General features: G+C 42.3%; 1 protein-coding gene across 2 annotated transcripts in view; it reads right to left on the bottom strand.

The window, feature by feature from the left end:
- Nucleotides 1–11,178: 11,178 nt before the first annotated feature.
- gch1 (GTP cyclohydrolase 1) overlaps nt 11,179–14,461 on the bottom strand; it is a 28,521-nt gene continuing 25,238 nt past the window's right edge. For both annotated transcript variants that reach the window (XM_033027256.1, XM_033027255.1), the window contains exon 6: nt 11,179–14,017. In XM_033027256.1, coding sequence (XP_032883147.1) covers nt 13,891–14,017 — 127 coding nt within the window. In that variant the 3' untranslated portion in view covers nt 11,179–13,890. The remainder of the gene's footprint in view (nt 14,018–14,461) is intronic.

Raw genomic sequence — 14,461 nt, 5'->3', positions numbered from 1 at the left:
TGCAGCATCTGCAGTATTTTACACTTTAATGCAAATAACTGCAGATTTTTGTTTAACTGTTTTTCATTAATATCTTGTTGATAGTGCATTATTTTCTTTGAGTTTAGCATGATTAATTTGGTGATAAAACTTCTCCAATCTATTGCTGAATATATATAAACAAAAATCTAAGTGCTGAAATAACTCAGTGGGTCAGGCAGCATCTATGGGGGGAATGGATAGGTGATGTTTCTGATTGTGTCAGATCCTAATCTAATCAGTCTGAAGAAGGGTTCCAACCTGAAACAACATCGATCTATTCCCTCCAGAGATGCTGCCTGACCCACTGAGTTACTCCAGCATTTTGTTTTGTTCAAGATTCCAGCATCTCCAGTTCCTTGTCTCCAAAAAAAAATCTAGGTTTTCATCTGCTCAGGACAGATCTGTTTTTGGTGACTGTAAAATGAAACTAACAACTTAATGCCCAACTAACTCCTGAAGCAGATATTTAGGGGACAGACCAAAGGTAATCATTTATTTTAAATGTTTTTTTAAATCAATTGGCCAATGCAGTAGGCACATTCAGTCAGTCCAGAATAAATGCATGTTCAGAAAGCCCAAGTTGGTAAATCAGAGATACTGTTAGTTTAGTTTTGGTTTAGTTAATTATTATCATGTACAGTGAAAAGCTTTTTGTTGCCTTCTATTCAGTTAAAGAAAAGATTATACATGATAATGAAGCCATTCACAGTGTACAGATAAAGGATACAGTATTAAATGCAAGATAAAAGCTGAGAAAATATAGTTCAATAGTCTCCAATGAAGGTGATGGGTGCGCACTCCAGCTGGTGTGAGGATGGTTCAGTTGCCTGATAACATCTGGGAAGAAACTGTCCCTGAAACTGGGAATATACGCAAGACAAGACAAGAGACATTTATTGGTACAGTGAAATTTGAGGACACCAGACAGCCATACGAATAATAAAGAACACAACACACGATAGACTTTAACACAACCTTACGTAAGTTTCAAACTTGCGTTTTAAAACTTACGTACAGAAGATACTTAACTGTAATCCTCCTACAAATTCCTTTTAACTGGACTTCCTGCTTGAAGCAAACATTCATTAAGTATCTATACAAACTTCAGCTATCACGATGGATTGAGGATATCTACTTACACTCCAGATGGAATTATTAGCTCCTTTGTGTGTTGTAATTTATGATCAATGTATTATCCGCTAGACATTACTGACTAGCTTTCGTGCATGGAACACAGTTGTTAGTCCATGTTCAGGAATACATTAGAATGAGACTTATACCAGTTTATAAGGCCTCTTGATGAAGATCTTTATATCTTTAGCCACAGGCCAGGTCCAGAGGACTGGAGAGGAGTTAATGTTCCTTTGTTTAAGAAAGTGTGGGGAGAATACAGGGAACTATACTGAGAATACACTGAGCTTCATGTAAGTGGTTAGGTAAGCTGTTGGAGAGGATCTTTGGAATAGGATCTCCTCATATGGGCTAATTAGTGACAGTTGTCATGGCTTTGTCTTGAATTTTGTTCAGTTTGAGCAGGTGTCGAAGGTGATTGATGAGGTGAGGGCAGCAGATATTGTCCACGTTGATTTTAGTAAGGCATTTGATGTTCTCCCTTGGTAGGCTGATCCAGAAGATTAAGGTGCATAGGATCCACATTGTCTTGGTCATTTGGATTCAGAACTGGCTTACTCAGAAGAGCTTTGGTGGAAGGGTAATATTCAGGTTGGAGGTCTGGAATCTCTATTATTTGTGATATATAAAAATGACTTGGATGTAAATGTAGATGAGTTGGTTAGTAAATTTGCAGCCAACACAAAAGTTAGTGGAGTTGCGGACAGTAAGGAAGACTATCAAAGGTACCGCGAGATATAGATCAACTACAGAATTGGGCAGGGAAATGGTAGACTGAGTTTAACCTGAACAAGTGTGAGAAGTTGCACTTGGGGAGGTTGAATGTAAGGAGAGCGTACAAAGTTAACAGCAAGAGTCTTTACAGCATTGATGTTCAGAGGGATCTTGGGATTCAAGTCCATAGCTCCCTGAAAGTAGCTACCCAAATAGATAGTGATTAAAAAAAAAAGACATATGGTATGTTTGCCTTCATCAATCAGGATACTGAATATGTCAATAAGCCAGGTTGCAGCTTTATAGGACTTTGGTTCAGCTGCATTTGTAGTATACTGTGCTGCTCTGGCTGTCCCATTACAGGCTTTGGAGAGGGTGCAGGATATTTACCAAAGTACGGCCTAGATTAGAAGGTATTAGCTACAAAGCGAGGTTGGACAAACCTGAATTGTTTTCTCTGGAATGTTGGAAGTTGAGGGGAGAGCTGATAAAAGTATATAAAATTATGACAATGGGGCAGATAGTCGTAATCTTTTTCCAAAGGTGGAAAGGTCAAATACTGGAGGGCATAGCTTTAAGGTAGAGGAGTAAAATTTAAAGGAGATGTGTGGAGCAAGTTTTTTTTTTTACACAGAGTAGTGCAGACCTGGTGCATGCTGGTGGTGGAGGCAGATGTAATAGTAGCATTTAAGAAACTTGAACAGGCACATGGATATGCAGGGAATGGAGGCATACGAGTCATGTGCAGGCAGAGATGAGTTTAAGCTGCCATTAAGTTCAGGGCCGAAAGTTTGTTCCTGCATTGTACGCTTCTATGTTCTAATTGTATGTTGTCACTGGATTTCCTGACAGTTGAGAACGTGAAGATTGGATTAGTCTTGATCTTGTTAAATGATGCATCTGTCTAGAGGGGCTACGTGACCAACATCTGCTTCACGTTGTGCCCTCCCACGCATAAATGTAAAAGCCCTGCTCACTAATCTGGTGAATAAAAATCTTAAACGGACCCATTCCTCACATCTAGCGAGTTGACACCCGTGAAAATTGTAGTGAGTGTGAATATTACTGAAAATCTGGAATTTGCAATGGGTTTTTAATTTCATTTTGAGTCAACAAATGGAAGTAAAATAAAAAACATTACTTTCTACTTGTTTACTTTTTGTGGAATCCAGTTCTTTAACATATTTAGCTAGTGATCTTTATTTGCCTCCCCACTTCTTTGCCTGAGGCACTCCTTGAACGATATCAGCACCACTCCACCATGATTCTGGTGCAGTTGCAATACAAACTATTCATCTTTGTCATTGTTATTTCATTAAAGTGGAAAACAGTTTCAGGATTTCTCTCTGAGTAGAATAAATGTTTCCTGACACACAAGACCACTTGGTCCACTGAGTGAAGGCCTGGTCTCTAATCGATCCCAATCACCCACCAATCTCGTGCACTTTGCCTTCCACACAGAAATCCCGAAGATGCTGTCAGTGATTCAGCTCCCAAAATCCAAGAAAAACCTGTATTTCAAGTATTTAAAGTCTCAACATGTTATAAATTGCACTGGAAAATAGTGCTAAAGCATAAGAGTTGGTAAATATTTTAAAATGTAATAAATTATATTGTTTTAGCTTTAATTTAATTTTGGACATTTTATAATCTTTACATAATGCTCCAGAGAAAGCCTAAAACTAGCCTAAAATTGGTTCTTTTTTTGTGTGATTGGCTACACAATCAGCTCCTGGAACAACAGCACTACCCGCTGCACCATTGTCAACACTCTGGACTTCCTTCTGCTCACTGAGACCTGGCAACAACCCAATGTCTTCTTCTCCCTCAATCAAGCATCCCCACCTGGATTTAATTACATTTCCAAACCCCGCCCCTCCCGCCATGGAGGTGGCCTCGCTGTTATTTTTCACCAGAATTTTCGTATCACTGAACTCACCTTCCCCCCAGTAGCATCATTTGAATTCCTCGCCTTCAAAGCCCTTTCCTCCATGACAGTCATCCTCATTTACCGGCCACCTAAACCAAACCCCTCCTTCCTATCTGACTTCACTGAACTCCTCACACTTGCCTCATCCCTCTCCTCATGTCTGCTGCTACTTGGTGACTTAAATATTCACATGGACTCCCCCACCTGCAAGCTTGCATCTGAATTCGCCTTTTTACTGGACAACTTCTCTCTCGCTCAGCACGTCACCTTTCCCACCCATGACAAAGGTCACATCCTTGACCTGGTCTGCTCCACAAATCAACCGGTACTCGACCTCCATCCTTGCCTCTTCCCCCTCTCTGATCATAAGCTTATACGGTTCACCATCTCTTCTCCGACACCTCGCCCCCGCTTCCTCCGAGAAATCACCTTCCGTAATCTAAAATCCATTGATTCCCACCATCTCTCTGACCTGCTCTCCACCACTCTCCCCCTGGACTCAACCCCCATCTCACCTGATGATCTCACAAACCATCTCAACTCCACCTTGTCTACCTCCCTCAACACTCTGGCCCCCCTCAAAACAAGAACTGTAACTTTCAACACATCCTCACCCTGGTACACACCTGCACTTCGTAAACTGAAACAGACTGGTCGCCAACTCGAACGACTTATAAATAAATCATCTCTCACAGTCCACCTTGAAGCTTACAAACTCCACCTCACTGACTACAAAGATGCCCTCATTGCTGCAAAATCTGCCTACCTCTCCTCCATATTCACCGATCCCTGCCTAAACCACAGAACCCTCTTCTCCACAGTGGGCAACCTCCTCAAGCCTCGAGCCAACACTCTCCCTACCTCTACTCCGGATCTCTACAACTCATTCCTCCACTTTTTCGCTGATAAAATCAGCACCATCTATCAATCTTTATCCCCTGTACCCGACTCCCCAGCATCTACTCCACCACCTACCAAGGCCCCTCCTTTAGTCTGAAGAAGGGTTTCGGCCCGAAACGTCGCCTATTTCCTTCGCTCCATAGATGCTGCTGCACCCGCTGAGTTTCCCCAGCAATTTTGTGTGCCCCTCCTTTCAACATCTCCACTGACCTCCTTACCCTTCCTCCACACTGCTTCCTCTCCCAGTTTGACCTGGTCACCCCTATTGAAATCTCCAAACTCATCAGCTCTTCCAAACCCACTACCTGCTCCCTCGACCCTCTCCCCACTCCCCTGTTGAAGTCCTGCCTCCCCGTTCTCTGCCCCTACCTCACTAATCTCTTCAACTCCTCATTGTCCCAAGGAATTGTCCCCTCCGCTTTCAAAACTGCTGCCGTTACACCAATCTTAAAGAAACCTGGTCTTGATCCCTCCTCTCTCATTAACTACCGCCCAATCTCAAACCTCCCCTTTCTTTCAAAAACCCTGGAGCGTATCGTTGCATCGCAACTTCATTCCCACCTCCTTGCATATAACCTACTTGAACCCCTCCAATCTGGCTTTCGCCCCCTCCATAGCACAGAAACTGCTCTCCTCAAAGTCCTCAACGACCTCCTCACCTCTGCTGACACTGGTTCCCTCAACATCCTCATCCTCCTCGACCTGAGCGCAGCCTTCGATACAGTGAACCATAACATCCTGCTCACCAGACTCAAAGACCTCGGCATTGAAGGCTCTGCACTCAGCTGGCTCCGTTCCTACCTTTCCAACAGATCCCACTTCATCTCTCTCCACAACCACACCTCTGCTACAGCCGCAGTCACTCAAGGCGTTCCCCAAGGCTCCGTACTCGGCCCCCTCCTCTTCATCATCTACATCCTCCCCCTTGGTCAGATACTCCGCCACTTCAATCTGGACTTCCAGTGTTATGCTGATGACACCCAGATTTACCTTGGCACCAAATCCCCCCACAACCCCCCCCTCTCCCATATCAACTCCTTGTTTGTCAGCTATAAAAACCTGGATGCAACATAATTTCCTCAAACTCAACAGCGATAAGACAGAATTCCTCCTCATAGGCTCCAAAGCCACACTCAGCAAAATCAATAACCCCACTCTCACCATCGACGGCACCACTGTCTCCCCATCTCCCCAGGCCCGCAACCTTAGCGTGATCTTTGATTCCACCCTCTCCCTTGAGCCTCACATCCGCCATGTCATTAAAACCTCCTTCTTTCATCTCCGCAACATCGCCAAACTCAGACCCTCTCTCACACCGCCTGCTGCTGAAAGACTCATCCATGCCTTCATCTCCTCCCGACTGGACTATTGCAACTCACTTCTCCTTGGCACCAGCTCCACCTACATCAACCGACTCCAACTGGTCCAGAACGCAGCCGCCCGACTCATCACCCACACCAAATCCTGGCATCACATCACTCCAGTCCTCAAAAAACTTCACTGGCTTCCCATCACCCACCGGATCACCTACAAAATCCTGGTCCTCACCTACAAAGCCCTCCACCATCTGCCCCCCCCCCCATATCTCACTGACCTCCTCTCCCCCTACCAACCCTCACGGTCCCTCAGATCCACATCTGCCGGTCTCCTCTCCATCCACAAGTCCAACCTCCGCAGTTTTGGGGACAGAGCCTTCTCCAGGGCAGCTCCCAGGCTCTGGAACTCCCTCCCCCAACTGATCCGCAATTCCGTGTCCCTCACCATCTTCCAGTCTCGCCTCAAGACCCATCTCTTCACCACTGCCTATCCTTAGCCCCACGTCCCCGTCCCTTTTCATCTGTGCAATAATTGCCTCATACTGTGTTTTGTATTGAATTCTGTCTTTACTTTGTGTACTAGTCATGTCTCTACTATTTATTTCATTCCCCTTACATGTTTTTCCTCTACATGCTCAATTTTTGTAAGGTGTCCTTGAGACTTGAAAGGCGCCCATAAATAAAATTTATTATTATTATTATTATTATTATTGTGCTGTCAATCCCAAGGTTGCAGAGTGCCTGGCCCTCCAGTGCCAGACAACAGTTTTCACAGATGCCCGATAGTAATCAATATTAGAGAAAAATGGAACCATGTGCTGCAGCTTATCAGATGTTTGTGGCGATGTTTCATAGAGGTCAGCCTTAGAAGACTGCAAAAATCCAGACGAATTTGTTGTGGCTTGCAACAGTTCAATGCCTTATCCAGTCTCTGCTGGACTAAATTAATGCTTGAATGAGATGTAATTGGATTAGTTCTGAACCAGCTGGCTTATTTGCACCTCAAAGCACCTGTCAAGTTCGGTAAGAAGGCCTGTCCCACTATGGCGACCTAATTTGCGAGTTTAGAAGAGTTTGTGTTTGCCACAAACTCGCAGCATGGGCGACACATGGTCGTAGGAGGTCACTGTAACTCTACTTCATGCTCGAGAGAAGTTCCCCCATACTCACGGCCTCTGTTTGGTCGAGGAAACATTTTTCAGCATGGTTCTTTTGACTCGTAGTGCAGTGGTAGTGGGGTGGCCATGTAGTTAGAGGTAGCCGAGGGCAATCTCCTTTGCTGAATGGGCATTTTAATTGGCTCATTGGAGTTTCAGAACCAAGGAAAACCGACCGGTAATGTTAAATGCCCGTTAAACTTTATTAAAAGTTTTCTGGTTTCTTAAAAGTGTCTCCACTCCTCTCCTGCATCTAGCTTGTCCAGTCCTTTTATAATTTTATATGTTTCTATAAGATTTTGCCCTCATCCTTCTAAACTCCAGTGAATACAAGCCTAGTCTTTTCAATCTTTCCTCATATGACAGTCCCGCCATCCCAGGGATCAATCTTGTGAACATACGCTGCACTGCCTCAATCACAAGGATGTTCTTACTCAAATAAGGAGACCAAAACTGTACGTAATAATCCAGATGTGGTCTCACCAGAGCCCTATACAACTGCAGAAGAACCTCTCTACTCCTATACTGAAATCCCCTTGTTATGAAGGCCAACATTCCATTAGCTTTCTTCACTGCCTGCTATACCTGCACACCAACTTTCAGTGGACACCCAGGACTCGCTGTACCTCCCCCTTATCTAACCTAACCCCATTAAGATAATAATCTGCCCCATTATTTTTGCCACCAAAGTGGTAACCTCACATTTATCTATATTATACTGCATCTGCCATGCATCTGCCCACTTACTCAACCTTTAGATTAGATTAGATTCCTTTATTTGTCATTCAGACCTTTTGGTCTGAACGAAATGTCGTTGCCTGCAGTCATACATATAATAATAAATAACAAAACACACAATAAACACAAATTAACATCCACCACAGTGAGTTCACCAGGCACCTCCTCACTGTGATGGAGGCAAAAGTCTTAAAGTCTCTGTCTCTTCCCTCCTTATTCTCCCACTGCACTGAGGCGATATGTTGTTACCCCACCGGGCGATTGTAAGTCAGTCCCGCAGCTCAACCGAGCTCCGCGAACGGGCCGGTTCAAGCTCCGCGGCCCGGGGTGGTCGAAGCTGCCGAAGATGCCGCCCTCCAGTACAGCGGACGCAGCTGTTGCCGCGGGAGCTCTGTAAAAACAGGTCACCAACCTGTGACCTGCGAGCTCCCAACGATGTTGTCCACTGGCCCGTGGCCCAGCCCCGGATTCAGGTCGCCGCCGCAGGAACCGCTGGAACGCCGCCTCAGCCACCGGTACGCCGCCTCAGCCCCAAGTCGGGCCAGTCCAAGTCACCCTGCAACCTCCTAACATCCTCTTCACAATTCACACTACCACCCAGGTTTGTGTCATCCGCAAACTTGCTAGTGTTGCTCCTAATTCCCTCTTCCAAATCATTAATATATATGGTAAACAGTTGCGGGCCCAACACCGAGCCTTGCGGCACTCCACTCGCCACTGCCATTCTGAAAAGGACCCGTTCCCTCCTACTCTTTGCTTCCTGTCTGCCAACCAATTTTCTATCCATGTCAACACCCTACCCCCAATACTATATACTCTAATTTTAGTCACCAGTCTCCCGTGCGGGACCTTATCAAAGGCTTTCTGAAAGTCTGGATACACTACATCCACTGGCTCCCCTTCCATTTTACTTGTCACACCCTCAAAAAATTCCAGAAGATTAGTCAAGCATGATTTCTCTTTCATAAATCCATGTTGACTTGGACTAATCCTTTTACTGCTATCTAAATCCCCCATTATTACCTCTTCAATAAGTGACTCCAGCATCTTTCCCACCACTGAAGTCAGGTTAACTGGTCTGTAATTCCCCGTTTTCTCTCTCGCTCCTTTCTTGAAAAGCAGGATAACATTAGCTATCCTCCAATCCACAGGAACTGATCCTGAATCTATTGAACATTGGAAAATGATCACCAATGCGTCCACTATTTCTAGAGCCACCTCCCTGAGGACACTGGGATGCAGACCATCAGGCCCAGGGGATTTATCATCCTTCAGTCCCATTAGCCTACCCAATACTATTTCTCACCTAATGAAAATTTCTTTCAGTTCCTCTACCTCCTTAGATCCTCTGTCCTCCAGTACATCTGGGAGATTGTTTGTGTCTTCCTTAGTGAAGACAGATCCGAAGTACCTATTCAACTCTTCTGCCATTTCCTTGTTCCCCATAATAATTTCACCCGTGTCTGCCTTCAAGGGACGCACATTTGGCTTTGCTACTCTTTTTCCCTTAACATATCTAAAGAAGCTTTTACTGTCCTTCTTTACATTCCTGGCCAGCTTCCGCTTGTACTTCATCTTTTCAGCCCGTATTGCCCGTTTTGTTTCCTTCTGTTGTCCTATCAAAGTTTCCCAATCCTCTGGCTTCCGGCTACTCTTTGTTGTGTTATACATCTTTTCTTTTAGTTTTATTCTATCCCTAACTTCTCTTGTCAGCCACGGTTGTCTCCTACTCCCCTTAGAATCTTTCTTCCTTTTTGGAATGAAATGATCCTGCGTCTTCCGGATTATGGCCAGAAATTCCTGCCATTGCTGTTCCACCGTCATTCCTGCTAGGATCCCTTTCCAGTCTACCTTGGCCATCCCCCCTCTCATGCCTTCATAGTCCCCTTTGTTCAACTGCATCACTGCCACTTCCGATTTAACCATCTCCTTCTCAAATTGCAGATTAAAACTAATCATATTATGATCACTACCTCCAAGCGGTTCCTTTACCTCGAGTTCTCTTATCAAATTTGGTTCATTGGACAACACTAAATCCAGAATTGCCTTTTTTCTGGTCGGCTCCATTACAAGCTGCTCTAAGAATCCATCTCGGAGGCATTCTGCAAACTCTCTTTCTTGGGGTCCTGAACCAACCTGATTTTCCCAGTCTACCTGCCTATTGAAATCCCCCATCACCACAGTGGCATTACCTTTGTTACATGCCAGTTTTAACTCGTGCTGCAACTTACACCCTACATCCGGGCTACTATTTGGGGGTCTGTAGATAACACCAATTAGTGTCTTCTTGCCTTTGCAATTCCTCAACTCAATCCACAGTGGCTCTACCTCGTCAGTCCCTATGTCTTCCCTCGCAAGGGACTGAATTCCATTCCTCACCAGAAGAGCTACCCCCTCCTCTGCTTACCTAGAAGGGACCACCGGTACCATCGCCCGGTGGGGAATCTCCTCAGCGCAGAGGGAGAAGAGGAGGGAAGAGACAGTAACCCTAAGATTTTTGCCTCCACCACAGTGAGGAGGTGCTTGGAGGATACACTGTGGTGGTGTTAATTTGTGTTTATTGTTGTTTATTATTGTATGATTGTATGTATGACTGCAGGCACGAAATTTCGTTCAGACCGTAAGGTCTGAATGACAATAAAGGTATTCTATTCTATCTATTCTATTCTATAACCCTGAATATTAAGTTCCCAGACCCAATCCTCCTGCAGCCTCGGTAATCCCCACAATGTCATATCTACGGATTCATGGATGTGAATTTCAGACGGCGCTCACCTGCTTTCCCTGGCCCCCGACTTTGTGATGTGTGTGTGATGTGTGTGTGTATGCGCTGACGGTTGATCCAGCTCGCGATTTCTTCGCTGACGGTTGATCCAGCTCGAGGTTTTTCAGGCGAGTGCCCTCGAACTTGAAGGTCGAAGACAGTTGCGCTGAAAAGTCGAGTAAGTGGGACAGGCCCTTAAACCATCTTATTAGCTCAGGTGAGACAGGCAAGTCTTCTTCTTCTTGCTTATGGCGTGCACAGCCTAAAGTTGTCGGACAACTTGTTCTAATTGATTTTATTTGATTGAGCACGTCGGGTTGACTTCATTAGTCGAAACAGAGCGGACCACGTGAAGGTTGCAATCTCCCACCCCACAGGCAAGTCAAACTCATGACTATCCCACATTTACCCGGCAGGGAAAAACAAGATGTCAGGTGACAATGAAATGTTACTCAAATTCATGAAATATCTGCTGTTTGCATTTTTAAGAAATAATTCAAAGATCAATTAAAGTTTAAGTATAATTTAGTGGATATAAATTGATAACCAATATAAATTAATATACAAGACATTCATTAGATGTGAATATTACAGTGTCTCAATTCAGTAAAACGACAGCACAAGTACAATATCCATCATTAAAGCAAACAACTCTATTTGCCGCTGAGCATACAACAGAGTCCAAGGCCACATGTTTGTGCGATAAAACTCTCGGCTAATACATCTCACAAGGATACTCAGAATAATAGTGTGTGAGTGTAGAACTTCACGTGCGTGAATGAGTTCACAGTAAACTTGAATACTGTGAAGGTAACTGTTACAGCAAAACTGGTCAAGTAGTGACATTTAATGTTCCTTGTACAAAACTGCACAATATCACTTCAGCAATTATTCATTAGAGTACAGTAGTCCTGGAATGTCATAGAATTGGAATGTGAGAACATTGTCAACAGTGCAATAATCATTATTTTTGGAGCACAAGCTTCAAAGATTTATTAATTCATATTACAGAGAATAATGCACTTAAAGTCTTGTATTAGTAATTTACAACAAAAAAACTAATGATTGTACAAAGTTTGTGCAATCAATGTCATCTTGGTCAATGACACAGAGTTTTTAGTAGATTAACCAAATTCCTGCTAGCTTCTGGCCGGAATCAAATATAGATCCGATCCACTTTCAAAACTGGTTTAATAGAAATAGAATAGCGACCAACTATTTAATTGAATGAAATCCTGAACCCAATGTTCAACCTTGAAACTGAATTAACATGCTGCTACCTACAGATTATTATTTTTTGTTAAAAAAAGATTCAACGGCCTAAAAGAGAAAAATGACCATCACAACTCATTTTAGACCTTCCTCATTGTATAAATATACTTCAATTAATTGGTTCCTAAATTGACAATTTTTCTTCATAGCTTAATAATGAATTGGATCCATTTTAAAAAGTAATATATTTTTTACATAAATGCTAATTATCCAATGATACACTCACGCTTACACAGTATTGTACTCTGACTCCAAGAAATTAGTTTATGCTCAAGTATAGTTTGTATATTAAAAATAACTATAATCAAAAAGTTGATTTGCAAGTATTTGGTTTTAAATTATACTGATAAAATGTTCATCTTTATACTTTGACATAATTTTCCTGTTTTATAAATAGCATTTAAAGTCTTCATTATCATATGGATTTGGAATCTTAATATATACATCTGCTTAATGTATTTCTATATTTTTCCTGCTTTTTAAGAGGCATGATCAATATTTTAAAATGTTTAGCACTACCATTAAAGCCAGGCATCAAAATAATTTCATTCTATTTCATTAAGCTTGTTAATATCCTTAACATGTGATTTCATAACCCAAATTTGTATGATTGCTTCTGTTGTGCCTTGTTCAGAATATCACATTTAATTACTGCAAGATAAATATGCTTCATTAGAATTGCCTTGCAAACTAAATTGCCTTGTCTGGTTGGTCCTTAGATCAAAACAGGAAATTTGTAATTATTTAAATATCTCAATTTTCTTGAATTTTGGTCATCCATGTTCTTATTCACATTATGGTAGATGGCAAAGTTAAATCTCTCAATGTTAATAACAGATCATCGTCCACCATTTCTTGTTTTTTTTTTCTCCAAGTCAACTGTACCTTCCCCATTTTTATCTCTTCCCTCTCTCAAAGAAGATATTCTCTTTTTTCCACCGATCACAACCCCTTTTTCTAACCGTGATCTCATTGAGGATATTGAAAACATTGTCCAGTCCATCGCATGTTACTTTATCAACGTGCTGTTCAAGGCTATCATTTGTCCTCAGGGTCGGCTTGCAATGGAGTAAGGAATAGGAATGATAGACTTTATTGCAAGAGTGTAATTAAGGATATTGAGGTTGGAGTACAGATTTAAGGAATTCTGATATAAATTGGATAGGGCTTTGGAAAAAGTACATTTGGAGTAGCATTTTGGTCCCTACTCTTGGAAAGATGTATAATAGAGAGTGGTATTGAAAATAAGGTAGATTCCTGGGATGAAAGGGTTGTTGCTGAGGACAAATGGCTTGGACTATATTCAGTGGGGATGAGTAGAATAAGAGGCAATCTTATTCCAGTGTTTAAAAATTCTCATAGGACCAAAGAAAAGGTATGTGAATTGTGCAGGGAAGAAAGGATTAACTGATGTTGAATACATTTAACATATTTAGTTTGTACTCGTGTAGGAATGAACTGCAGATGCTGGTTTACACCGAATATAAACACAAAATGCTGGAGTAACTCAGGCAGCAATTATGGAGAGAAGGAATAGGTGACGTTTTGGATCGAGACCCTTATCCAAACATCTGAAGGGTCTCGCCCCGAAACATCACCCATTCATTAATCCAGCATTTTGTGTTTATCTTCTAGTTTGTACTTGTGATTATTTGTCCATTGGATTATTATATATGGCAGGATAAACTATTTAAAATTGTTAAACTAGAATTACAGTTATAAATCTTTATTTAATTGCATCAGATGCAAAGCTGTTTTGTTTTTGAAAGTCTTAGTTATAAAACTAAAATGTTATCGATTCGAGTTTTTGATACAGGTACATTATTCAATGAATGTGATTAAAAGAACATCTGAATCCCACATTTAGACCTCTTACAATACAAAGCATTTACCGAACATCTATAAACATCCAAAATATTTAATTAAGTTCGATTGAGGATGTGAATTTCAATTCCTGATAAGAGTCAGAAACTCTTCTCTGGTCTTTGGGTCCTCTCGAAAAACACCTAACATCGTGCTGGTTACCGTTTTACTGTTTATCTTTTGTACTCCCCTCATCACCATGCACATGTGCCTGCAAAGTAAAGTTGCATTATCAATTGCTGATGATGCTATTTCCTCACTGTCCCCATATAATTCTCTTTTGGAAGGATTTGCATGTTCAGTGAGTTTAGTTCAACATCATCCCATCAGAACTTTTAAATTTGTAACTGGTCCACCCCATTTTCCAAAACTGTTCCCATTGTTATTCCAATATCAAATCCTACGTATACACTGAGCAATCATCTCTTCACTGCAACATTGCCATGGCTTTTATATGTACATTAAAAACAAGAGGTTAACCAGGGAGAGGGTAGGAATGCTCAAGGATATGAGGGAATTTGTGTTTGGAGTCAGAGGATGAAAGGCGAGGAACGGAACAAGTACTTTTCATCTGTATTTACCATGGAAGACGGTGAGATCAATGTAAGGGGAAATTGAAAGGAGGTTGTGGGAGCCTTAATGATCCTTCTATCTT

This window comes from Amblyraja radiata, chromosome 9 (assembly GCF_010909765.2).
Source record: "Amblyraja radiata isolate CabotCenter1 chromosome 9, sAmbRad1.1.pri, whole genome shotgun sequence".
In the NCBI taxonomy this organism is placed as follows: Eukaryota; Metazoa; Chordata; class Chondrichthyes; order Rajiformes; family Rajidae; genus Amblyraja; species Amblyraja radiata.
Note: the sequence above shows the minus strand (reverse complement) of the source record. Positions and strands in the feature narration are given on the sequence as shown.